The sequence below is a fragment of the Scyliorhinus canicula genome, chromosome 4, assembly GCF_902713615.1.
Source record: "Scyliorhinus canicula chromosome 4, sScyCan1.1, whole genome shotgun sequence".
In the NCBI taxonomy this organism is placed as follows: domain Eukaryota; kingdom Metazoa; phylum Chordata; class Chondrichthyes; order Carcharhiniformes; family Scyliorhinidae; genus Scyliorhinus; species Scyliorhinus canicula.
The window spans coordinates 39,718,598-39,744,407 of record NC_052149.1 but is presented as its reverse complement, the minus strand read 5'-3'; the positions used below and the strand labels follow the sequence as shown (position 1 = coordinate 39,744,407).

The 25,810-nt window shown below is 46.3% G+C and overlaps 1 protein-coding gene across 1 annotated transcript in view; it reads right to left on the bottom strand.

Moving 5' to 3' along the window:
• The window catches only part of eif2b3 (eukaryotic translation initiation factor 2B, subunit 3 gamma), a 161,885-nt gene that overhangs the window by 94,342 nt on the left and 41,733 nt on the right, over positions 1-25,810 (bottom strand). Inside the window, exon 5 of the mRNA XM_038794088.1 lies at positions 19,724-19,835. Within this exon, the coding sequence (XP_038650016.1) occupies positions 19,724-19,835 (112 nt within the window). The remainder of the gene's footprint in view (positions 1-19,723; positions 19,836-25,810) is intronic.

Sequence of the window (25,810 nt, the reverse complement as noted above, 5' to 3'; positions counted from 1 at the left end):
AAGGAGCAGGAGTAGGCCATCTGGCCCCTCGAGCCTGCTCCGCCATTCAATTAGATCATGGCTGATCTTTTGTGGACTCAGCTCCACTTTTCGGTCCGAACACCATAACCCTTAATCCCTTTATTCTTCAAAAAACTATCTATCTTTACTTTAAAAACATGTAATGAATGAGCCTCAACTGCTTCACTGGGCAAGGAATTCCATAGATTCACAACCCTTTGGGTGAAGAAGTTCCTCCTAAACTCAGTCCTAAATCTACTTCCCCTTATTTTGAGGCTATGTCCCCTAGTTCTGCTGTCACCCGCCAGTGGAAACAACCTGCCCGCATCTATCCTGTCTATTCCCTTCATAATTTTAAATGTTTCTATAAGATCCCCCCTCATCCTTCTAAATTCCAATGAGTACAGTCCCAGTCTACTCAACCTCTCCTCATAATCCAACCCCTTCAGCTCTGGGATTAACCTAGTGAATCTCCTCTGCACACCCTCCAGCGCCAGTACGTCCTTTCTCAAGTAAGGAGACCAAAACTGAACACAATACTCCAGGTGTGGCCTCACTAACACCTTATACAATTGCAACATAACCTCCCTAGTCTTAAACTCCATCCCTCTAGCAATGAAGGACAAAATTCCATTTGCCTTCTTAATCACCTGTTGCACTTGTAAACCAACCTTCTGTGACTCATGCACTAGCACACCCAAGTCTCTCTGAACAGCGGCATGCTTTAATATTTTATCGTTTAAATAATAATCCTGTTTGCTGTTATTCCTACCAAAATGGATAACCTTACATTTGTCAACATTGTATTCCATCTGCCAGACCCTAGCCCATTCACTTAACCTATCCAAATCCCTCTGCAGACTTTCAGTATCCTCTGCACTTTTCGCTTTACCACTCATCTTAGTGTCATCTGCAAACTTGGACACATTGCCCTTGGTCCCCAACTCCAAATCATCTATGTAAATTGTGAACAATTGTGGGCCCAACACGGATCCCTGAGGGACACCACTAGCTACTGATTGCCAACCAGAGAAACACCCATTAATCCCAACTCTTTGCTTTCTATTAATTAACCAATCCTCTATCCATGCTACTACTTTACCCTTAATGCCATGCATCTTTATCTTATGCAGCAACCTTTTGTGTGGCACCTTGTCAAAGGCTTTCTGGAAATCCAGATATACCACATCCATCGGCTCCCCGTTATCTACTGCACTGGTAATGTCCTCAAAAAATTCCACTAAATTAGTTAGGCATGACCTGCCCTTTACGAACCCATGCTGCGTCTGCCCAATGGGACAATTCCTATCCAGATGCCTCGCAATTTCTTCCTTGATGATAGATTCCAGCATCTTACCTACTACCGAAGTTAAGCTCACTGGCCTATAATTTCCTGCTTTCTGCCTACCGCCTTTTTTTAAACAGTGGCGTCACGTTTGCTAATTTCCAATCCACCGGGACCACCCCAGAGTCTAGTGAATTTCGGTAAATTATCACTAGTGCATCTGCAATTTCCCGAGCCATCTGGGATGCATTCCATCAGGGCCAGGAAACTTGTCTACCTTTAGCCCCATTAGCTTGCCCATCACTACCTCCTCAGTGATAACAATCCTCTCAAGGTCCTCACCTGTCATAGCCTCATTTCTATCAGTCGCTGGCATGTTATTTGTGTCTTCCACTGTGAAGACCGACCCAAAAAACCTGTTCAGTTCCTCAGCCATTTCCTCATTTCCCATTATTAAAACTCCCTTCTCATCCTCTAAAGGACCAATATTTACCTTAGCCACTCTTTTTTGTTTTATATATTTGTAAAAACTTTTACTGTCTGTTTTTATATCCTGAGCAAGTTTACTCTCATACTCTACCTTACTCTTCTTTATAGCTTTTTTAGTAGCTTTCTGTTGCCCCCTAAAGATTTCCCAGTCCTCTAATCTCCCAGCAATCTTTGCCACTTTATATGCTTTTTCCTTCAATTTGATACTCTCCCTTATTTCCTTAGATATCCACGGTCGATTTTCCCTCTTTCTTCCGTCCTTCCTTTTTGTTGGTATAAACCTTTGCTGAGCATTGTGAAAAATCGCTTGGAAGGTTCTCCACTGTTCCTCAACTGTTCCACCATAAAGTCTTAGCTCCCAGTCTACCTTAGCTAGTTCTTCTCTCATCCCCTTGTAATCTCCTTTGTTTAAACACAAAACACTAGTATTTGACGGACGGCCTCCACTCCTCAAAACCCTCTTCTGATGCCCTCAGAGCGAACTTCATCTTCTCCAGCTGATAAAGCCGTACAAGTTCCCCCTGCCAAGTCGCCACCCCCGGCGGCATATCCGACCTCCAATTCAACAGGATCCTTCGCCGGACTGAGAGGTGAAGGTCACTACATCAGCCCCCTTCCCCTCCAGCAGCACCGGCTCCTCTGAGACCCCAAAGATGGCCACATGGAGATAACATCCCAAAAATCACCTCCCAGAAGCTCTAGTTTCTCACAACCCCAGAACATGTGAGCATGATTCGCCAGCCCCCCCCCCCCCCCACACTTCTCCCACCCATTTGTCACCTCCTGGAAGAACCCACTCAGCCTCACCAGAGTCATGTGTGCCCTGTTCACCATCTTGAACTGAATCAAGCTCATCCTCGTGCAGGAGGAGGTGAAGTTCACCCGCCGCAACTCCTCACAAGAGAGTTCCCAACCTATTTCCCTTCCTAACTCCTCCTCCCACTAATGCTTTATCCTCACCACCTGTGCTTTGCCCTACTCTCTGTAGCCACCTGGGTTGGCCACTTCCCGACTCCAAAATGGATGCCCGCAAAGAACACAGGGAAAAATGGTCAGGCACAGGGAAACAAGCAGGTGCAAGGTTTCCCATGTATTAAGACTTGCAAAAACCCAGACAGAACTGAAACCAGCAACCATCTGCATATTAATGAGCAATCCCCAGGAACAATTGGAAACATTAAAGCAATCGGGACCAAACCAGACTCCCCGGCGCCAGCGGGAGCCAGGACAAAGGAAGGTCAACGGACACATAGGAACCGCCCAGCGATCAGGGAACAGCTCCAGTATTGGAGAAATAGATTCAAGCGATTGGGGCTTGGTCCAATTGATTGGGACCAGGTCCGGGGACCGCCCAAAAGGGCGCAAAACCCCTGGGGACTACAAAATAGAGTCCCCAAGTTCAGCTCGTCCTTCTTGGCAGGGTCTCTCAGCAGCTCAAAACAACTCTTGACCGTGACTCTCAACAAGGAGAGACCTCCCTAGCAGTGCACCAACCAAATAAGTCTCCAGTCAACGCATGCTACGCGATAGGCGCTCCTAGCTACTAGTCCATACAAGCTTTGAAGCCTGCAGCCTCAGAATCGAACAAAAGGCCATTGTTTCCCTGACCTGGTGGGCCATTTCCAAAGCTAAGTATGGGCCTTTTAAGTGTTCGGGATAGTCTAGTAAGTAGAGTTTTATGCATGAGAAGTGATTGACTGTGTGTATAATAAATGTGTTTTGATTTGAAACTTACTAACTGGTGTATTGAGTCATTGATCAGCACTCGGCTTTGAACCTCGTGGTGGTATCAGAAAGATACCTGGCGACTCTAGAGCAAAGGTTATTAAACAGAGCAATTATGTAAAAGCACAATTAGCAACATTTCCCAACCACCCGTAGATGTCCGCAATGTTACCCTCCCCCAAATCATCAGGGAACAGCAGTTGTTCCAATAACATGTACTCCGGTAACGGGGGATGTCTGCCACTCCTTTCGCACGAATTCCCGCACCTGCATTTACCTAAACCCACTGCCCCCCCAGCAGTTCAACCCTCTCCTGCAACTCATTTGAGCCCCGCAAACTTCTCCTCCGAGAACGTATCCCTAACCCACTCCAACCCTGCCTCCCTCCACTTCCCATATATCCCATCCGGTTTAGGTTAACTATGGAAATGGACATGGAGCAGTCCAGAGTAAAATTAATTAATTGTAGGAGGGTAGATTTCAGTGGGGTAAGAATCGACCTGGCCTTGGTAAACTGGATTCAAATATTGTCAGGCAAAACTAGTATGATAACTCATTGTTCACTTAAAGTGGAGGCGGTTCAGGTACAGACAAGGTACCTTCTCACAAAAGGAATTGGCAGGGCAATCAAAGCCAGAACATGATGGATGATGGAAAAGTTTGAGTGTAAGATGAAGTAGAAAAGAGAAATAGGAATCTTTACAAAACACTGGTTTGGCCTCATTTGGAGTACTGTATCCAATTCTGAGCATCACATTTTAGGAAGGATGTGAATGGGAGAGTGCAGAAAGATTTATGAAAATAGTTCCATGGATGAGGAACTTCGATATATATGTGAATAGATTGGAGAAACTTGGGTTTTTGTCCTTAAGAGAAGGAAGTGAGGGTGTTCAAAATCAGGAGGGATCTGGTCGGACCAGGTAGGGTGAAAAGAGGGAAGGATCAAATACGAGGGCACACAGAAGGTGAACGGAAAAGAACCAAAAGATGACATACGGAAAATATTTTTTAAAAATGCAGACTGTGGTCAGGATCTGGAATGCACTGCCTGAGAGTGTGGTGGAAGCAGATTCAATCATGGCTTTTGAAAGGGAACTAGATAATTATCCAAAGAGAAAGATTTATGGATTATGGAGACAGGAAGGGGACAGTGACTAGCATGTTCCTGCAGGGAACTGGTATGAGCAAGACGGGCCCAAAGGCCACATTCTGTGATGTAACCATTTTACGATGCAGAATTGGTAAACCTATGGCCTCCTTAAGTCTTCTATCGTCCAAAGATATTCTCAGTTCCAATTTCAATTGAAAAATCAAGATGTACAATCTTGTGAACGTGCTTAATGTTGCATCAAGCTAATGTTTTATGAAACCTAGAGAAAGTAAAAATAAACATGTATCACAGAACTTAACGTCTTGATGCCGCCGTGGGCAGCACGGTAGCACAGCGGTTAGCACTGTGGCTTCACAGCCCCAGGGTCCCAGGTTCAATTCCCGGCTTGGGTTACTGTCTGTGTGGAGTCTGAACGTTCTCCCCATGTCTGCGTGGGTTTCCTCTGGGTGCTCCGCATTCTTCCCACAGTCCAAAGATGTGCAGGTTAGGTGGATTGGCCATGCTAAATTGCCCTTAGTGTCCAAAAAGGATAGGAGGGATTACTGGGTTACGGGGATAGGGTGGAAGTGTGGGCTTAAGTGGGGTGGTCTTTCCAAGGGTCGGTGCAGACTCGACAGGCCACATGGCCTCCTTCTGCACTGTAAATTCTATGTTCTATGCACTACTGGAACTCTTAATAAGACAAATGCTATAATTTGTTCAGTTTAAAACCAGCAAATCAAAGGACTCCACTGAACAATATCCCAGATGGAAAAATGTATAAACTGCATCTATCTATACAATTAATTCTGAACAAGATGATCTGTTTTCGACTAAGTCAGGGAAGCGGGATGAATTAGTTACAACAGTCCACAATTGATATTAATACTGAAGAATTAACGGAGGCCAAAGACCAAACCAAGTACAGTAAAACTACAAAGAAAAACAGTGACAGGTAAAGGCAAAATAAGAGAGTCCCGATTCTGTGTTCGAGAAAGGACTACAAAACTATAATCACAATTATAATAAAGCTCTTATTCTTGTTCGGACAAGGCTTTCCACATTATATCTTGTTTTCAGATACACACCATCTCTGGTGGCATTTCCAATCGCTGGTGTTGTATTATTTATTCCTAATTTGTGCAGAGTGCTATAATTCAGTGCACTGGAACACATTCTTCTTTGAATCAGGGATATTTTAACCTCTATATTAAAACTATTTTGTGTAGCAAATTTAAGAAAAAATTTAATAAATAGATCAAGGTGATGTGCTGGGTTGCGGTACAGTGCATCAGAGACAATTGGTTGACTGTGCACGATAGCTCATAGTTCCCATATGGCGGGTTCCTTGATCTCAACCAGGCTGTCTGGGGTAGGGGTAATGAGCAGAAGTAATCCATTACCACGCACGAAAAGCAACGCAAAACGTTTAACAGGCAATGTCGCTTTAGATCTGGGAATAAATTCTTGCTTGCAATCTCATTGAGGAATGCTATGTGTTACAGATGTAACATGAAGGTGATGTGTGTATAAAATAGCATAAAAATTGATAAAGATAAACCTGAAACTGATCAACAGGCATGGCATTTCATTGCAATAATATGGATCTCCATCTTCCCCCAAAAACTGCTACAGGACAAGGATAAACAGAAATTAGTACTAAGAAGTTCGAAACTTTATTAATTTTAGCTGAAGGGGTTGAAGCACAAGATGTCATAAGGAAAAAAAGAATTGCTAGCTGGAAGGGCAAACTCTGCAGTTATTTAAAGATTACGTCATTTTATACATACTCTGATGACTAACATGTGTACAATCAGGCATGTGGTATTTATGTTTCTCACAAACACTGATAACCTCTCCAACAAAACCATCTATTCTTTGATCTAAGCTTACCATGTAGCCATATAAAATTTTCCATTTGTATTCTTAAAAAAATCATTAATGGAAATACATCAAAAACAAACTGCATTATATACAATTAAAAAGGTGTGTGTTTGTGTGTGTGTGCTTTAGCCTCCTTCATTTGTAATAAGATGGGAGTATAGTTTGCAAACAATTCGTGTGCTGCAAACATGAATGAATGAACCCCTTGATGAAAACAACTGTCAATTCATAGTTGCAGCTATGTTTTTAGATCGGACCATCAAGTTCTGGAGTTATCACACTATCAAACATGCACATAATTGAAAATCCAGCAGGCCTGAATTTATTGTTGTTGGGAAACAAACAGTACCCACCATTCATTAAAACTTGCTCTCGCCCACTGAACTTCTATGAATTTTTGCATGGCAAGTTGTTATAAATGGGAAATGGGAATGACAAACAGTGCAGCATCTTGGATCTGCGTTACGTATGTGTATCTCCTCAACCAGGTCGTAGTATTGTTAATGAATAGTGCAGGGTCTGATCAATGTCAAACTATATGCAAAAAGCAAAATAAAAAAAAGGAAAAATTGGATTAAGTGAAAGGCAAAATAATAAAGTTTAAAACTAGGCATTTGTTCGAAAGTATGTTTTTAAAAATCTCTAATAACAATTAAAACTGAAGGGATGAGAGCCTACAGTGGTAAAAATAATTTTCAGTAGTGATATCAGATAGTAACTTAAAGGGACGACAATAGATAGGCAATGGTAAACATTCAAGGAATGCATGGGGGAACTACATCAACTGTTCATTCCTGTCTGACACAAAAGCAAAATGGGTAAAAGGGCCAATCCATGGCTTACAAAGGAAATTAGAAATAGTATCCGATCCAAGGAGGAAGCATACAGATTGGCCAAGAAGAATAATGGGCGCGATTCTCCCATATGGGGAGAAATCGTAAGGCTGGCGTCAAATCCGGGCGGGTTTGACGCCAGCCCCCCCCTTCCTGACCGGGAACCGATTCTGGTCCCCGGTCGGGGCTAGCATCCCGACGCCGTAAACTCCGGCATCGCGGGCTTAACGAATTTCGTTAAGCCCGCTTGCCACAGTTAGCGCCGGCTGACGCGTCATATGACGTCAGCCGCGCATGCGCGGATTGGAAGACTCCAACCCGCGCATGCGCGGATGACGTCATCGCGCATTTGCGCGAAATCCGCGCATGCGCGGGCCGGGATGCCCCTCAGCCGCCCCGCGAATGGATACTGTAGGGCGGCGGAAGGACAAAGAGTGCACGGGCATCGGGCCCGCTGCCCGCGATCGGTGCCCACCGATCGCGGGCCCATGGCACCCTTGGTACGGCTGTGGTACTGCCGTGCCAATCGGTGCCATGGTTTTAAAAATCGACAGTTTACGGCCGTTTTTACGAACGGCCAGACCAGGTGTGTTTGCCGTTCGTAAAAACAGCCGTAAAGGGCTGGGAACTCGGCCATTCCATCAGCTGAGAATCGCTGCCGGCCGTAAAAAAACGGCGGCAGCGATTCGTATCGGGAGTCGGGCGTGGGGGGGGGGGGGGGGAGAATAGCGGGAGGGCGTCGGAACAGCGTGGCCGTAAAATTTTACGAGCCACGCTATTCTCCGCACCGTCGGGAGTGCGGAGAATCGCGCCCAATAGGTCTGAGGATTGGGAGCAGTTTAGAATTCAGCAAAGAAGGACGGAGGGATTGATTAAGAAGGGGAAAGTACAGTACGAAAGGAAGCTTGGAGGGGACATAAAGACTGACACTAGGAGTTTCTATAGATATGTGAAGAGAAAAAGATTGGTAAAGCGAAATGTAGGCCCCCGACGGACAGAGACAGGGGAATGCATAATAAGGGACAAAGAAATGGCTGAGCAATTGAATACATACTTTGGTTCTGTCTTCACAAAAGAGGACAGGGCGGCATGTGGTGCAGTGGATAGCACTGGGACTGCGGCGCTGAGGACCCGGGTTCGAATCCCGGCCCTGGGTCACTGTCCGTGTGGAATTTGCACATTCACCTCATATTTGCGTGGGTTTCACCCCCACAATCCAAAGATGTGCAGGTTAGCTAAATTGCCCCTTAATTGGAAAAAATATAGAATTGGGTACTCTAAATTTATTTTTAAAAAGGACACAAATCAAATATCAAATACCAGTGGACAATGAAAGGTTTAATGAGAGGGAAGAACTGAGAGAGATCAATATTTGTAGAGAAATGGTGCTGGGAAAATTGATGGGATTGAAGGCAGATAAATCCCCACGGCTGGAGAGTCTGCATCCCAGAGTGCTTACGGAGGTGGCTCTGGAAATAGTGATGCATTAGTGGTCACCTTCTGGGATTCTATACACTCTGGAACAGTCCCTGAAGGTTGGAGGGCTGTTCACATCACTCCAATATTCAAAAAGGGATGTAGCGAGAAAGCAGGGAATTATAGATCACTAAGCCTAACATCAATAGTGGGGAAAATTCTTGAATCCATTATCAAGCACTTAATAGTGGAACATTTGGAAAGCAGTGGCAGGATCAGTCAGAGTCAGCATGGATTTATGAAGGGAAAATAATGCTTCACACTCCATTGGAATTCTTTGAAGATGTAACCAGTACAGTTGACGAGGGGGAGCCAGTCGACGTGGTATATTTGGATTTTCAGAAGGCATTTGACAAGTCCCGCATCAGAGATTATTGTGCAAAATGACAGCTCATGGGATTGGGGGAAATGTATTGAGGTGGATAGAAAACCGGTTGGCAGAAAGGAAACAAAGAGTCCGAATTAATGGGTCCTTTTCAAATTGGCAGGCAGTAACTAGTGGGGTGCCACAGGGATCAGTGCTGGGACCCCAGCTAGTCACAATATATTAATGATTTGGATGAGGGAACAAAATGTGACATCTCAAAGTTTCCAGATGATACCAAGTTAAGTGGGTGGGAGGGCAAACTGCGACGAGGATGCAGAGATCCTTCAGCATGATCTGGACAGGTTGGGCGAGTGGGCAAATCAATTGCAAATGCAGTATAATTTGAATAAGTGTGAGGTTATTCACGTTCAAAGCAAAAACAGGAAGTCAGATTACTTCCTGAATGGTTGTAAATTGGGAGAAGGGAGTGTGCAGCGAGACCTGGGTGTCCTTGTGCACCAGTCGCTGAAGGTAAGCATGCAGGCGGTAAAGAAGGCTAATGATATGTTGGTCTTCATTGCGAGAGATTTCAAGTATAGAAGCAGGGATGTGTTACTCAATTATACAGGGCCTTGGTGGGGCCACACCTGGAGTATTATGTGCAGTTTTGGTCTGCTTCTCTGAGGAGGATGTTCTTGCTCTCGAGGGAGTGCAGCGAAGGTTTACCAGACTGATTCCAGGGATGGCAGGACTGTCACATGAGGAGAGATTGACTAGGTTGGGATTGTTCTCGCTGGAGTTCAGAAGAATATGGGGGAATCTCATAGAGACTTACAAAATTCTAACAGGACTAGACAGGGTAGATGCAGGGAAGATGTTCCCGATGATGGGTGTGTTCAGAACCAGGGGTCACAGTCTGAGGATTCAGGGTAAACCATTTTGGGCAGAGATGAGGAGACATTTCTTCACCCAAAGAGTGGTGAGCCTGTGGAATTCATTATCACAGTAGTTGATGCTGAATCATTGAATATATTCAAGAGGCAGCTAGATATAGCACTTGGGGAGAATGGGATCAAAACTATTGGGAGAAAGAAAGATTAGGCTATTTAGTTGGATGATTAGCCCCAATCATAATGAATGGCGGAGCAGGCTCGAAGGGCCAAAAGGCCTCCCCCGTTCCAATATTCTATGTATCTATGTAATTCAGACTTATGGGGCGCGATTCTCTGCAAATGCGGAGAGTCGTAAAGGCTGCCATGAAACTGGCCGTGTTTCACGGCAACCTCCGCGCCCCCTCCCGGGACCCGATTCGTCCCCCCGGTCGGGGCTAGCAGCGCGGCCCCGCAAAGCACGGCATCGCAGGCTTAGCGACTGTCGCTAAGCCCGCGCACCAAGGGTCACGGCGGCTGACGCGCACGATGACGTCAGCCGCGCATGCGCGGATTGGACGGCTCCAACCCGCGCATACGCAGATGACGTCATCACGCATATGCGTCAAACCCGCGCATGCGCGGGCCGTCATGCCCCTCAGCCGCCCCGTGGACTGATCCTGCGGGGCGGCGGAGGAACAAAGAGTGCGCAGGTTCCGATCGCGGGCCCATGCCACCCCACGGCCGTGCCAATCGGTGCCATGGTTGTCGGGAACGGCATTTTGAGGCCGTTTTCACGAACGGTGAGAGCAGGTGTGTTTGCGTTCGTGAAAACGGCCGTAAAGGCCTGGGAACTCGGCCCATCGGCTAGGGGAGAATCGCTGTTCGCCGTAAAAAAACGGCGAGCAGCGATTCGTGTCGTGGGGCGACCTTGGGGGGGGGGAGAGAATAGCGGGAGGTCGGGAAAAATGTTGGGAAGGCCCTCCCGCTATTCTCCGACCCGTCGTGGGCAGCGGAGAATCGCACCCATGGTGCCATTACAAATGGACTTAAATAGCTAACGCCCGATTTTCCATACAGGGTTTAGTTTGTATCTGCTGTGCAAGTACAGGAACTTCACACCATTTAAGGGATTTGAATTGTGAGTCAGACAGCAAGATGCTGTTTTTGGGAAGTTAATGTCAGAGCGGCACATCTTAGATAGCAATGCCTGAACCTTTTTGTTTTACCATACATTTACCCTTGTGCGAGGTTGTTTACAATATTTCCATATGTAACAGCAGTGCTGTGAGCCTCGGCCTTCTAAATTCTCATTTGCAGAGGACTGATCAATAGACATAGATAAGCTGGGTGTCACCTCATATTTATCCTTAGCAGTCACATGAAATCTTGCTGGTTAGTGAGAGTTAGAAATTTAAAAATGAATGAACAGCAATAATTTAAATCGATCTACACCCATTGTGTGTATTGTGTGGGTGGCACGATGGTGCAGTGGTTAGCACTTTTGCCTCACGGTATTGAGGACCCGGATTCGATCCCGGCCCCGGGTCACTGTCCATGTGGTGTTCGCACATTCTCCCATGTCTGCGTGGGTCTCACTCCCACAGCTCAAAGATGTGCAGGATAGGTGGATTGGCCATGCTAAATTGCCCCTTAATTGGAAAAGAATTGGGTGCTCTAAATTTATATTTTAAAAAATTGTGCGTGGTGTGTCAAACATACTTGTGATGGCCAGTTCTGTTCTCTTATCATTTCTGCCAAACCATGCAAAATGGTTACCTCCAACAATATACACGAATCTTACAGCATATCTTGAAACTGCACAGGACATCCAGCAGTATCTAATTTTTATAAAACATACCTTACTTTTTCTAATGAATCCTATACTGTGATGAGATTCAAAATAATGAAGAAGCAACTTGTAGGATCTAAGGGGAAGTATTAAAAATGCATTTAATTCTTATAAAAATAATAACATTGAAAGTCAAAATTCTTTCAAGGCCACCTTGAACATATTAAAGACAACGCGATACTGAATTTATAAGTCTGCTCTGGCTGCCAACTTTGGTTGACAGTCCTTGATATCCTTACCCAATAAAACTTTATCAATCCAAATCTTGAAGATTTCAACTAACACAGCTTTCACAGACTATTGACAGACCATGCTCCAGATCTCAACCACCCTAAAATATAAACAGTGCTTTTTCAATTCACTCCTAAATTGCCCACCTCTAATTTTAGCATAATGCACTCCCGTTCCGGATTTCCCCAAGAGGAGAGAGTTTCTCAGAATCTACCTCATTGAATTCCTCTGCAACTTAAAATAGCTCGGTATTGACACAGTGAGATGAAGCATAAACATTGGCAGTAGCCTATTAGGTTCAATGGCCTGATACTGTGCTACAAAATTATAATTCATTCTACATAAACACCGCAATGAGATCACCTCCCAGCATCCCAACTCAAGAGAATAGTCTTTTTCTTTTATATCGTTCTGATGTTTGTTGCTCAAAACTGAATGCAGTACTCCAGATGGGGATTGGCCATGGTTCTGTATAACTAACACATCATTCCTAACTTTTCAATCTTGATGCGTTTGACATAAAGGCCAACATTTCATTAGCCTTTATTTACTTTTTGTACCTGTGCACTCACTTTTAGTGATTCATGTACATCAACACCTAAATGCCTTTGCTCCTCTACAGTCCCTAGTTTCTCACTATTAAAGACAGCCATTTCCCTTTGCCATTCTTGGATCCATAGTGGATGATCTCATACTTTCCCATCTGTGATAGTTTAGCTCATTCACTTTGTAACTTTCTGTTTCCATCCAACCGACTTAGCATCTTTTCTAACTTGGTATCACCCGCACGCAAACTTAGATTTATAACTCTCTTTTCCATTGTCAAATCATTCACAAATATAATGAAAAGCTGAGACCCTACAAATCTCTGGAGGAATGATACTTGGCATATGACAAGTACATGCTCTTTATCCCTACACAACATTTCCTACTTCTCAACTAGTTGACAAACCATGTAAGAAAGTTATCTCCAATTCATGTGCTCTCATTTTCACTAATAATCTCTTGTGTTAAAACTTCCAATTAACTTCTGGAAGTCAATGTAGACAACATCCATAGAGAGCCTTATCCATCATGCTAGTTCTCAAAATGTTCAATTGTGTCAATCAGACACGAGCTCTTTCACAAATCCATGTTGACCCTGTCTGTTCAACTATTGGCTTATCCTAGCGCTCAGTCACTCTAGTCACTGACGATAGTTTGACATTAATTGTGAGGAGTTACTGAGATCTAACAATTTGATGTTAACCAGATTTCTCTCTTCTCACTTCTTAACTAAAAGTGGTATGCCCAATTCTTCCAAAAGCACAATTCCTAAATCAGGACACTTAGGAAAATGTCAACGAATGGATCCTCAATTTCCTCACCTCTGTTTTAATACCAAGGAAATTATTAGGTCCTGGAGACTCTACCTTAAGTCCATTTTCTCCATTACCATGTTTTATAAAAACATATTTAATCCATTAAATGCCTCCCTTTGACTTATTTTTGGTTCGCTTTTTCCACTGGTATTCTGTCCTCTTCCTCCACTGTGAAAATGGATAAAAAATACTCATTTAATACCTGCTATCTTCTTATAAATTATAGCATCACCTATATCTGTATTTAATTACTGACATACTCCTTTATTACTATCTTTTTCTCAGTATATTTGTAAACGTTTTTAATGCTAGCTTTGATTTCTCTTGCAAGCTTTTCTCATTCCCATTTTTGCACCTTTTATTAATTTCTTTATATCACTTTTTTGTAGCTCTCCCAGTCCATTGTATTCCCACTCGTCATACAATAGGTTTTTTTGACTTGATGATATACTGCCTAATTTGTTGGCCACGATTGTTTCACTACACAGTGCAGCCTACTTGTACTGTATGTAACAGAGTTATTTGAATCTTTTCCACTGTTTGCCCATGTTTTTACCTATTAACAGCTTAATCAATTGTGTTTCATTTATTTCTCATCCCATCAAAGTCTGCCTCATTTAAATTTAAATATTTGGTTAATGAATTTTGTCTGGTATGGATACGATGATTTTAATGGTCTCCTTGGGCAGCACGGTAGCATAATGGTTAGCACAGTTGCTTCAGGGTCCTAAGTTTGATTCCCGGCCTGGGTCACTGTCTGTGCGGAGTCTGCACGCTCTCCCCGTGTGTGCGTGGGTTTCCTCCCACAGTCCAAAGATGTGCAGGTTAGGTGGATTGGCTATTCTAAATTGCCCTCAGTGTCCAAAAAGGATGGGTGCGGTTACTAGGTTGCGGGGATAAAGGGGGATAGGGTGGAGGTGTGGGGCTTAAGTAGGATCTCTTTCCAAGGGCCGGCGCAGACTCGATGGGCTGAATGGCCTCCTTCTGCACTGTGAATTCTATGGTTCTTCCATGTCCTAAGTTTTCTATGATTTTGATGACTTGCCCCGCTCTCCCTCAACCCAATGTTGAATTCAATCATATTATTACTATTTGCAAGATGCTGCCTTTCCATACATTGTTAACTAATTCATATTTGTTGCTCATCACAAAATGGCTTGTTTCCTTGTCAGTTTTAAAGCATAAAGCAGTTCTGAAACTATTCTAGAATTTCATTGCCTTTACTAATAAATTGTTCTGCTTCGCCAATCCACATTAAAATTAAAGTCTCCCACTAAAAATCTTTTCTTTCTGCTACATGCTTTCCTGATTTCTAGGTTTCCCATCCCTCCACTCCATCACTATTGGGAGGTCAGTGGACAACTCCTACCAGAATCTTTCAGCTATTTCTGATCCTTAAATGTTTATTGCAGTGACTGAAATAGGCTGCAAATCATACTCCTACTGCCACAGCAAAGTCCAGCTTTTGTATGGTTACACATAAGGACAGAGGTTCAGAACATTCAGATCTTTTAAACTCAGCTGGGCACGATACTGGAGTTATACTCTTGTATGGTGCCAAATTATGGTACTGTGAGATTGTCTCCCCAAAGTGGTCTCACATCACTGTATTTTGCAGTTCAGAAATTTGATTCTAAAATTATGCTACTAATTTTGCGTGGTTGGAAAAAATGGTAACCTCAAATTACTTAACATGGGCTGATTCTTTTGCTGGTGAGCAAGTTTATTTAAGTAGTGAGGGTGAGACCATGGTGAGTTTGAAAACAAGAAGGTTAAAATTATAGTGGAGCTTGCCAAGTAGAGGGATACAGAATACGTAAAATCTAATTTGACTTTAACAAGTATACAGGAATGGAGGGTTGGTTAGCTCAGTTGGCTAAACAGCGAGCGTGTGGCTCAGATTAATGTGAAAGCAGACTCGAGGTCTGCCTCTACGCCCTACCCATGGAAAGAAATGGTACTTTGCTGTAGTTCCACAAATAAACGTCTTGGGAGAGAACTCAAGAAGCATGCAGGAGTGAAGACACAAGAAAATCCTTGACAACCATGATGTCATTGATTTAGATTATGAGAGCTGGATAGGAAAGATGAAGCTAAGTGATTATGTTTCAGAAATAGTAAAACACACTATTTGCACATGAGCAATTAGAGGTGCCAATGGAAGATTTTTGTTTTGCTGACATTAAATTTGAGAATATAGCACGTTGATATGATCTTTTCTTTTATTCGTTTGTGGCCGTTCGAGATTGTGTTAGCATTTAGTGCCCAGTTAAGGGGCAGTTAAGAGTCAACCACATTGCTGTGGGTCTGGAGTCACATGTAGGCCATAGCAGGTAAATTTGGCGGATTTCCTTCCCTAAAGGACATTAGTGAACCAGATGGGTTTTTACAACAATCGACAATGGTTCGTTCCATGGTCATCATTAGACTTTTTAAATTCCAGATATTTTATTGAGTTCAAATTCCATGACCTGCCATGGTGGGATTCGAACCCGGGTCCTCAGATCACCACCCTTGGTCTCTGGATTACTAGTCCAATGATAATACCACTATGTCACCACCTAGCCTGATTTGACTTGATGGCAGACTTACATATTGTACAACAATGGTGGAGGCAGAGAGGTAGAGTTGAGAATCATCAGTATACATGTGGAAAGTTAGCCACGTGTCTGTGGGTGATGTAACTGACAGGTAGCATGAAACCGATAAAGGAGGGAACTGTGACTTAATGCTCAAATCAACAACAGCATTGCTGAAAATCTCTGATGTACCATCCATATAACCCAAGTGAAAACCTTAAAGTATTCATACATTCAGATCTTAAGATGGGCCAAAATGTAGTCACTGTGTTCAACAGCATTGCATCCTAAACCAGTAAATCATAACCAATGCTGTGTTCCAGATGACAATCTAGTTCTGACTAAATTGGAGCAGATTGCCACACAGCAACACTGACACATCAAAATGACCAACCCTAAAAATTTAACCCAATATTGGGTGTGTCACATCAAGGAACCTCATGACAGTGACACAAAAGGTTGGATAAGCAGCAAAATGCATGCAGTTATCACAGTAAATACATACCACCAGGGTGGAAAGATCTTCATGGAACAGTATTTGCATACCTGCACTCGATTTCTTGGGCTCTAGGGATTGCAAACTTGGATAACAAACTAGCTACAATAAGTCTCCGAGCAGCAATTCAGAGTTGAATGGCCAATGGTCAGATGAATGGTTTCTTATTTTTTAAGTTCATACTCAAACAGATCTGTACCTGAGCCTTACAGGAAGGAAAAAGTCGGCAGTAGGAAACATTTCTCATGCTCTACAAAGAAACTGGCAGCAAGAAAGCCGGGACATGGAGAAAGAACCAATGCCAGCGCCTTTAAAGTTTGGGGTTCCAGTAGAAATTAGTCTGTTCTGAACACAAACATTTGCACTTTCAATACCAGGAAGTTTAACTTGGGGTGATGAGGAATTTGCGCAAGTGTGATTTACAACTCACAAAGAAGCCAGGAGTTAAGGTGTTACAGGCAGAGCATAATGAAGCAGAGAAAATATTTGCAGGGCTATGGGAAAAGGGTGAGGGAGTGACACTGCGTTTATATTTCCTTTAGAGGTGGCAGAGTCCCAATAGGCCAAATGACTTCCTTCTATGCTGCAACTATTCTATGCTTCTGTGGAGCTGAATGAAGGCTTAAGATATCGAAGACCCTGGCTGTTGAGCATTCAGACATTGACCTCAAGGGTAATACCATAAAAAGGAAAATGATTGCAGTATCAGAACCAGAAGGTACTGCAAACACTCTCTGAAGATAGCATGGACAGCAGCAGAATCCAGTATCATACTTAAGGTAAAATCGGAAGAGGGCTTCTCAACAATGTAGAGCACCCTATGACAAATAGCAGCTCCATGAATTGTGCACACGTCCCACGGAACACAGATACTTCCTGATACATACATAACTCAATATCCTCTGGACGAAAAACTTCGGTAGTTTGAAAGTAGTGAAATGGTTATTTTACTAGACCAGTAATCAAGAGTAACCTTGGACTAATAACTAGAAAGTGAGAGTTGAAATTTAGAAAATTTGATTTTAGCTTAATAGATCTAGAAATAAAAAATTGGTATCAAATAAAGAGGCAACAAAAGCTATCCGACTGTCAGAAAATCTCAACAGGTTCACTAATGACCAGTAGATAACCATTTGTGACTACAGTCTCATAACAATATGGTTAACTCTTAAATAGCCTCTGATGGTGCCCTGTTACTTACTGACAGTAATTTACTGACAGCAATTGAACCACGTTTTGCACCTTTTGACAACGGCAATGAAAGTAAGTAGTTACTTGCTCAGCATTCTTGAATGGCACTGCGAGACAGTAAAGTGTTAGAATTATTGCTCCAAAGTCAAAATCACCTTGCATTCAAATAATCCAGTAAAAAAGATAAACATCAGCTTTTTAAAAAACTTCTGTATATACTCTATACATTAACACATAAATATTTGTAGCTTAGCAGGATGTAGATCCTCCATAACTGCCTTTAATAAAAATAATATATGGGCAAATATATGGCTAATATTATCCCATCTGGAAAAGCAAACATGTACCGTTGAAAGGTCTAAGACAGTTTTTTTTTGTTCTTTATAACCTGTGAACGAACTGGTTTATAAAAAGCTTGTAAAAATATGGATGGCCATGCATGGATTTAGGGAGACAAAGCTGTATTCAACATGGCACTGCTGGCCCACACTATTCATTTGTAAATGCTTTTCTTCATTCACAATGCAACTAACCTGCCAGAGAAGGGTATTAACGAAGCAATGTCAGAAAAGTGTACCACCAATCGTCTAGTTCTGGGAAAAAGACTGGTTCGAGACAACTTCCCTGATACTCAGCTGGCCAATATTGCTCCGTCTGACAGACTGAAAGTGCTGAACTGTCAATGAATCTATCCTGTTTCACAAAGCAGTCTATCTGCCCAGAAAGAAGCAGCAGGACTTCAGAAAGAAATTGATTCAAAGTTGTCCCACCTAATAACCTGAAGGTATTAAATAACAAAATTACAGTGTGCATCAGATTTCAATTCCCCATTTGAAATGAAAATCGCTTATTGTCACAAGTAGGCTTCAAATGAAGTTACTGTGAAAAGCCCCGAGTCGCCACATTCCTGCTCCTGTTCGGGGAGGCTGGTCCGGGAATTGAACCGTACTGCTGGCTTGCCTTGGTCTGCTATAAAAGCCAGCTATTTAGCCCTGTGCTAAACCAGCCCCTATTTAGAGAGTTCTTCCTCTCAGCCACACAATTGAGGCCGAAGAGGAAAAATAAATGTTAAGTATGCAGGAATTACTTATTTTTGTATCATAGGGTGGCGCAGTGGTTAGCACTGCTGCCTATGGTGCAGAGGACCCAGGTTCGATCCCGGCACTTGGTGACTGTCCGTGTGGAGTTTGCATATTCTCCCCGTGTCTGCGTGGGTCTCAGCCTGACAACCCAAAGATGTGCAAGGTAGGGTGGATTGGCCATGTTAAAATTGCCCCTTAAATTAGAAAAAAATATTGGGTACTGTAAATTTTTATTTTTTTTAAATGTTGTACCAAAGGACTACTCACCATAGAACTATGTTGCTTAATGGGAGGTGATCAAGTCATTAAGAGATTAAATTAAATGAAATGAAAATCGCTTATTGTCACGAGTAGGCTTCAATGAAGTTACTGTGAAAAGCCCCTAGTCGCCACATTCCGGCACCTGTCCGGGGAGGCTGGTACGGGAATCGAACCGTGCTGCTGGTCTGCCTTGGTCTGCTTTAAAAGCCAGCGATTTAGCCCAGTGAGCTAAACCAGAATTACAACTTCCCAAATAATAATAATCTTTATTAGTGTCACAACTAGTCTAACATTAACATTGCAAAAAGGTTACTGTGAAAATCCCCCAGTCGCCACACTACGGTGCCTGTTCGGGTACTGAGGGAGAATTCAGAATGTCCAATTCACCTAACAAGTACGTCTTTCCGGACTTATGTGAGGAAACCAAAGCACCGGAAGGAAAGCCACGCAGACACGGGGAGAATGTGCAGACTCCGCAGACAGTGACCCAAGCCAGGAATCGAACCCAGGTCCCTGGCGCTGTGAAGCAACAGTGCTAACCACTGTGCTATCATGTCGCCCCATAGAAGAAATCAAAACAATTCTTGCCGAGATATAGTCTCTAGGCGAGTCACACTTGTTACTTCTCTTTTAAGTCCACATACATGAACCTATTAGTACTTGGTTTGGAGAAACAGAGAAAGAGAATAGAAATAGGGCTGTAATTACTCACTTCTGCATCAAGGACTTCCTAATGACAAGCTCATCATCCAAGTCAGCTTCATTAGCCATGAAAAGTAGACGTTTGCATGTGTCATCAACTCCGACAAAGTCCCTTTGTTCAGCTGCATACATTAACCAAAAATTATTTTTAAAAACTTGTCATTTCAGCCGTGTCAATCAAGATTTCTGGGTGATACAGAAGCTTCAGAAATGATTCACACAAGGGCCTCAAGAATGATTCCCAGCTTTAACAACCGTTGTTATTCATATAGGCTTAAAAAGCTCGGTATATTCACATTCGAAAAGTGTACGTTTAAGGATGATAGAAGCTTAAAATAGTTAAAAGACTAGATTGTGTCCTTGGTGATTTGGGAAAGTCCAGAAGTCATGTGCAGAGGTTTCACAAAAGTACGGCTAAGGATAGGCAGTTCTGGGCAGCACGGTGGCGCAGTGGTTAGCATTGCTGCCTCACGGCGCCGAGGTCCCAGGTTCGATCCCGGCTCTGGGTCACTGCCCGTGTGGAGTTTGCACATTCTCCCTGTGTTTGCGTGGGTTTCGCCCCCACAACCCAAAGATGTGTAGGGTCGGTGGATTGGCCACAATAAATTGCCCCTTAATTGGAAATAATGAATTGGGTGTACTAAATTTATTTTTAAAAAAAGATAGGCACTTCTTTTCTCAGCGGACTGTAAATCGAAAGAACAAATTTTCAGCTCATATGGTGAATTAAGCTTCTAAATTGTACAAGGATATATATAATGAGATTTGAGCCAGGGAGGTGGGATGGAAGTTTTCGGAAATGGGAAGAGAAGGGGATTAAGACGCTAAAAGATTTGTTTCTTGGAGGTCAGTTTGCAGGATTGAGGGAGCTGGAAGCGAAGTATGGGCTGGAGCAGGGTTTAGATACATGCAAGTTCGAGATTTTGCCAGGAAGGAGATACAGAGGTTCCCGGAAGAACCGGCCTCCACATTGCTGGAGGAGGTGCTGACGACAAGGGGACTGGAGAAGGGGTTAGTGTCAGCGGTGTACTGAGCTATTTTGGAAGAGGATAAGGCACCGCTGGAAGGGATCAAAGCAAAGTGGGAGGAAGAGTTGGGAGAGGTTATAGAGGAGGGGGTCTGGTGTGAGGTGCTCCGGAGAGTGAATGCCTCCACCTCATGTACGAGGTTGGGGCTGATACAGCTGAAGGTGGTATAAAGAGCACACCTCACGAGGGCGAGGAGTACTGGAAGGAGGTTTTTAGGGTAATTTCCAAGGTGGTGCATGTGAAACTGGACCCGGGTCCCCGGGAGGCCATATTCGGGGTGTCGGATCAGCCAGGGTTGGAAACGGGTGCGGAGGCAGATATTGTAGCCTTCGCCTCGTTGATCGCCCGAAGGCGTATCCTGCTGGGATGGAGAGCAGCCTCTCCACCTCATGCCCTGGCATGGCGGGGGGGGGGACCTGTTGGAATACTTGGCCCTTGAGAAGGTTAAGTTTGAACTGAGGGGAAGGACGGAGGGGTTCTACAAGTCATGGGCATTATTCATTATGCACTTTCAAGAACTGGATAACAACGAACATTAGTTGGGGGGAGGGGGGCTGTGTGTATTAAGGGTAACTATGGGTAATCCCCGATTCCTTTTTATCATTTGTTTATGTAAACATGCGGGCTGATGTTTGGGGGTTGGTGTGAGGATGGGATCATTGTTATTGTTATAGTTATTGATATATTTGATACTGATTATTGTTTATTGTTGGTGGGTGTAGACGTCTGGTTGCGGTGATGCGGAGCTAAGCCGCACGTTCGGTAGCTCCCGCTATTTTCGGTCTTTTGGGCTCTTTTAAGGGCCCGCAGCGGTACTGGTTGGACTTTTCCCCATGTGGGAACACTTCCTCTAAGATTCTCCGCCGGTGGATGGCCTGGACCAGGAGCGGAGCGGTCAAAAAATTGGCTTTGGAGCAGAGAAAGGTGCGAGGCAGGAAAGGAAAGATGGCGACGGGCGGGGAATCAGCAGCGTGGCAGCAGTGGGCGCGGGAGCAGCAGGAGCTGCTTCAGCGCTCCTTCAGGGAGCTGAAGGCAGGGATCCTGGAACCGCTTAAGGCCTCCCTGGACAAGCTCATGGCGACCCAGACGGCTCAGAGTGCGGAGATCCAAGAGCTTCGGCAAAAGGCCTCGGAGAGGGAGGATGAACTCCTGGGCCTGGCAGTGAAGGTGGAGTCGCACGTGGCGCTCCACAAGAAGTGGTCAGCGAGGATAGAGGAGATGGAGAACCGTGCCCGTCGGAAGAACCTGCGGATTTTAGGACTCCCAGAGGGGCTGGAAGGTTCGGATTTGGGGGCCTCTGTGTCCATGATGCTGAACTCGCTAATGGGCGCGGGGTCGTTCCAGGGAACCTTGGAGCTGGAGGGTGCCCATCGGGTGCTGCTGAGGAAACCCAAGCCAAACGAGCCGCCTCGGGCGGTGCTGGTCCGTTTTCACCGCTTTGTCGACCGTGAGTGTGTGCTGAGATGGGCGAAGGAGAGGAGTAGTAAATGGGAGAATGCGGAGGTCAGGATCTACCAGGGCTGGAGGGCGGAGGTAGCAAAGGGCTGGTTTTAATCGGACGAAGGCAGTGCTCCACAAGAAGGGGGTCAAGTTTGGCCTGTTACAGCCGGCACGCCTCTGGGTCACTTATAAAGACCGCCAGCTCTACTTTGACTCTCCGGAGGAGGCCTGGGTTTTCGTCCAGGCAGAGAAGCTGGACTTGAACTGAGGACTGGGGGCTGGGGAACGGTGTACACAGCCCGGAGGCTTTGTCCTCCTTGGTATCCTTTCGCTTTTATCGGTTCTATTGATGATGTCTTTTTGCTGTTCTGCTTTTTCGCTTTTTTGGGACTGTTATCTGTTTACTTGGGCGTTTTGTCACGTCTGTTTTTTTTTTCCACTGGTTGAGAGTTTGGGAGTGGTTCGCGGTCCTGTTGGGTCATGTGCCTATCTTTTCCCGTGTGCTGGATTGGGGGGGCGGGGCTCGGGATGGAAGAGCGGGCTTCTCTCCCACGCTGGAGGAGCAGTGGGCGGGGCCGGTGTTGGGGGGGGGGGGGGCGCGGTGGTTGTGCTGCACTGGGGAGGGTCATTGGGGTGGCGGGAGCAGCCGGGGTCAGCAGGAATCGGCTGACTTACGTAAGTACAATGGAAGGGGTTACGCAGCTCGGGGGGGGGGGGGGGGGGGGGGGGGGGGGTACCGGGTTGCTGCTGGAATGGTCGGGAAGGAGCTGGAGCATGTAGAGGGGTCGGGATGGGGGTCTGTCGCCGTGGGGAACGGGCTCAGCTAGGGGCGCGGGCACGTGGTGGACTGAGGAAGGGTAATGGCTAGTCGACGGGGGAGGGGGCCAGGTAGCTCCCTGATCCGACTGATAAACTGGAATGTGAGGGGACTGAATGGGCTGGTCAAACGTGCCCGCGTGTTTGCGCACCTGAAGGCGGATGTGGCCATGCTTCAGGAGACGCACCTGAAGGTGGCGGATCAGGTTAGATTGAGGAAGGGATGGGTAGGCCAAGTGTTTCATTCGGGGCTGGATGCAAAAAATCGGGGGGGTGGCGATCCTGGTGGGGAAGAGGCGTCGCCGTTTCTGACCACGCCCCGCACTGGGTGGACCTCAAGCTGGGGGAGGAGAGAGACCAGCGCCCGCTTTGGCGCTTGGAGGTGGGGCTGCTGGCGGACGAGGAGGTGGGCGGGCGAGTTCGAGGATGTATCGAGAGGTACCTGGAGGCCAATGACAATGGGGAGGTCCGAGTGGGGACGGTCTGGGAGGCGCTGAAGGCGGTGGTTAGGGGGGAGCTGATCTCCATTCAAGCCCACAGGGAGAGGAGAGAGCAGAGAGAGAGGGAGAGACTGGTGGGGGAGATGGTGAGGGTGGACAGGAGGTACGCGGAGGCTCCGGAGGAGGGATTGCTGAGGAAGCGATAGTCTCCAGGCTGAGTTCGACTTGCTAACCACCAGAAAGGCGGAAGCTCAGTGGAGGAAAGCACAGGGAGCGGTGTATGAATATGGGGATAAGGCGAGCAGGATGCTGGCGCACCAGCTCCGTTAAGCGGGATGCAGCTAGGGAGATTGGTGGAGTTAAGGATAGGGTAGGAAATGTGGTGCGCAGGGGGGTAGACATTAATGGGGTCTTCAGGGGATTTTATGAGGAACTGTATCGGTCCGAACCCCCAGCGGAGGAGGGGGGGATGGGGTGCTTTTTGGACCGGCTGGGATTCCCGAGGGTCGAGGAGGGACAGGTGGAGGGACTGGGGGCGCCGGTTGAGCTGGAGGAGCTGGTCAAAGGGATAGGGAGCATGCAGTCGGGGAAGGCGCCGGGGCCGGAAGGGTTCCCGGTCGAATTCTATAAGATGTATGCAGACCTGTTGGGCCCCCTGTTGGTTAGGACCTTCAACGAGACAAGGGAAGGGGGGGCTCTGCCTCCGACGATGTCTCGGGCGCTGATTTCCTTGATCCTTAAGCGGGACAAGGATCCCCTGCAGTGTGGGTCATACAGGCCAATCTCACTCTTAAATGTAGACGGCAAGCTGTTGGTGAAGATTTTAGCCACGAGGATAGAGGACTGTGTGCCGCAGGTTATCCACGAGAATCAAACAGGGTTCGTGAAGGGGAGGCAGCTGAACACTAACATACGGAGGCTCTTGAATGTAATAATGATGCTGACGGTAGAAGGGGAGGCGGAGATAGTGGTGGCGTTGGACGTGGAGAAGGCCTTTGATAGGGTTGAGTGGGGGTACTTGTGGGAGGTGCTGGAAAGGTTCGGGTTTGGGGAGGGGTTTGTCAGGTGGGTGAGGCTGTTATATGAGGCCCCGATGGCGAGCGTGGCCACGAATAGGAGGAGGTCAGAGTATTTTCGGTTATACCAAGGGACGAGGCAGGGGTGTCCCTTGTCCCCCCTGCTTTTTGCGCTGGCAAATGAACCCCTGGCCATGGCGCTGAGGGAGTCGAGGAACTGGAGAGGGCTGGTGCGGGGTGGGGAGGAGCACCGAGTGTCGCTCTATGCGGATGACCTATTGCTGTATGTGGCGGACCCGGTGGGGGGAATGCCGGAGGTGATGAGGATTCTCCGGGAATTTGGGGATTTCTCGGGGTACAAGCTCAACTTGGGGTAGAGTGAGCTGTTCGTTGTACACCCGGGGAACCAGGAGGGGGGGATTGGTAGGCTCCCACTAAAAAGGGCGGAGAGGAGCTTCAGGTACTTGGCGGTCCAGGTGGCCAGGAGCTGGGGGGCCTTGCATAAGCTTAACCTCACAAGGCTGGTGGAGCAGATGGAGGAGGAGTTCAAGAGATGGGACATGTTGCCACTGTCTCTGGCGGGTAGGGTGCAATCAGTCAAGATAACGGTGCTCCCGAGATTTCAGATCCTGTTCCAGTGCCTCCCCATCCTTATCCCTAAGGCATTTTTCAGGCGGGTTAACAGGAGCATTACAGGGTTTGTGTGGGCGCACGGGACCCCGAGGGTGAGAAGGGTGTTCTTGGAGCGGGGCAGGGATGGGGGGGGGGGGGGGGGGGGGGGGGGGGTGCTGGCGCTGCGATGGTGCGTAAGTGGGTAATGGACGGGGAAGGGGCAGGATGGAAGAGGATGGAGATGGCGTCCTGTGTGGGCACGAGCCTGGAGGCGCTGGTAACGGCGCCGCTGCCGCTCCCTCCAACGAGGTGTACCACGAGCCCGGTGGTGGCGGCTACCCTCAAAATTTGGGGGCAATGGAGACGGCACAGGGGGAGGTGGGGGCCTCGATGGGGTCCCCGATACGGGGGAACCACCGGTTTGTCCCGGGGAGAATAGATGGCGGGTTCCTGAGTTGGCACAGTGCAGGTGTTAGGAGGTTGAGGGACCAGTTTGTAGACGGGAAGTTTGCGAGCCTGGGTGAGCTGGAAGGGAAGTTCGGGCTCCCCCCCGGGGAACACCTTTAGGTACATGCGTTTGTCAGGCGGCAGGTGGCGGAGTTCCCTCTGTTGCCACCGCGTGGGGTCCAGGACAGGGTGTTCTCGGGGGTGCGGGTTGGAGAGGGGAGGATCTCGGCAACGTACCAAGTGATGCAGGAGGTAGACGAGGCCTCGGTGGAGGAGCTGAAGGGTAAATGGGAGGAGG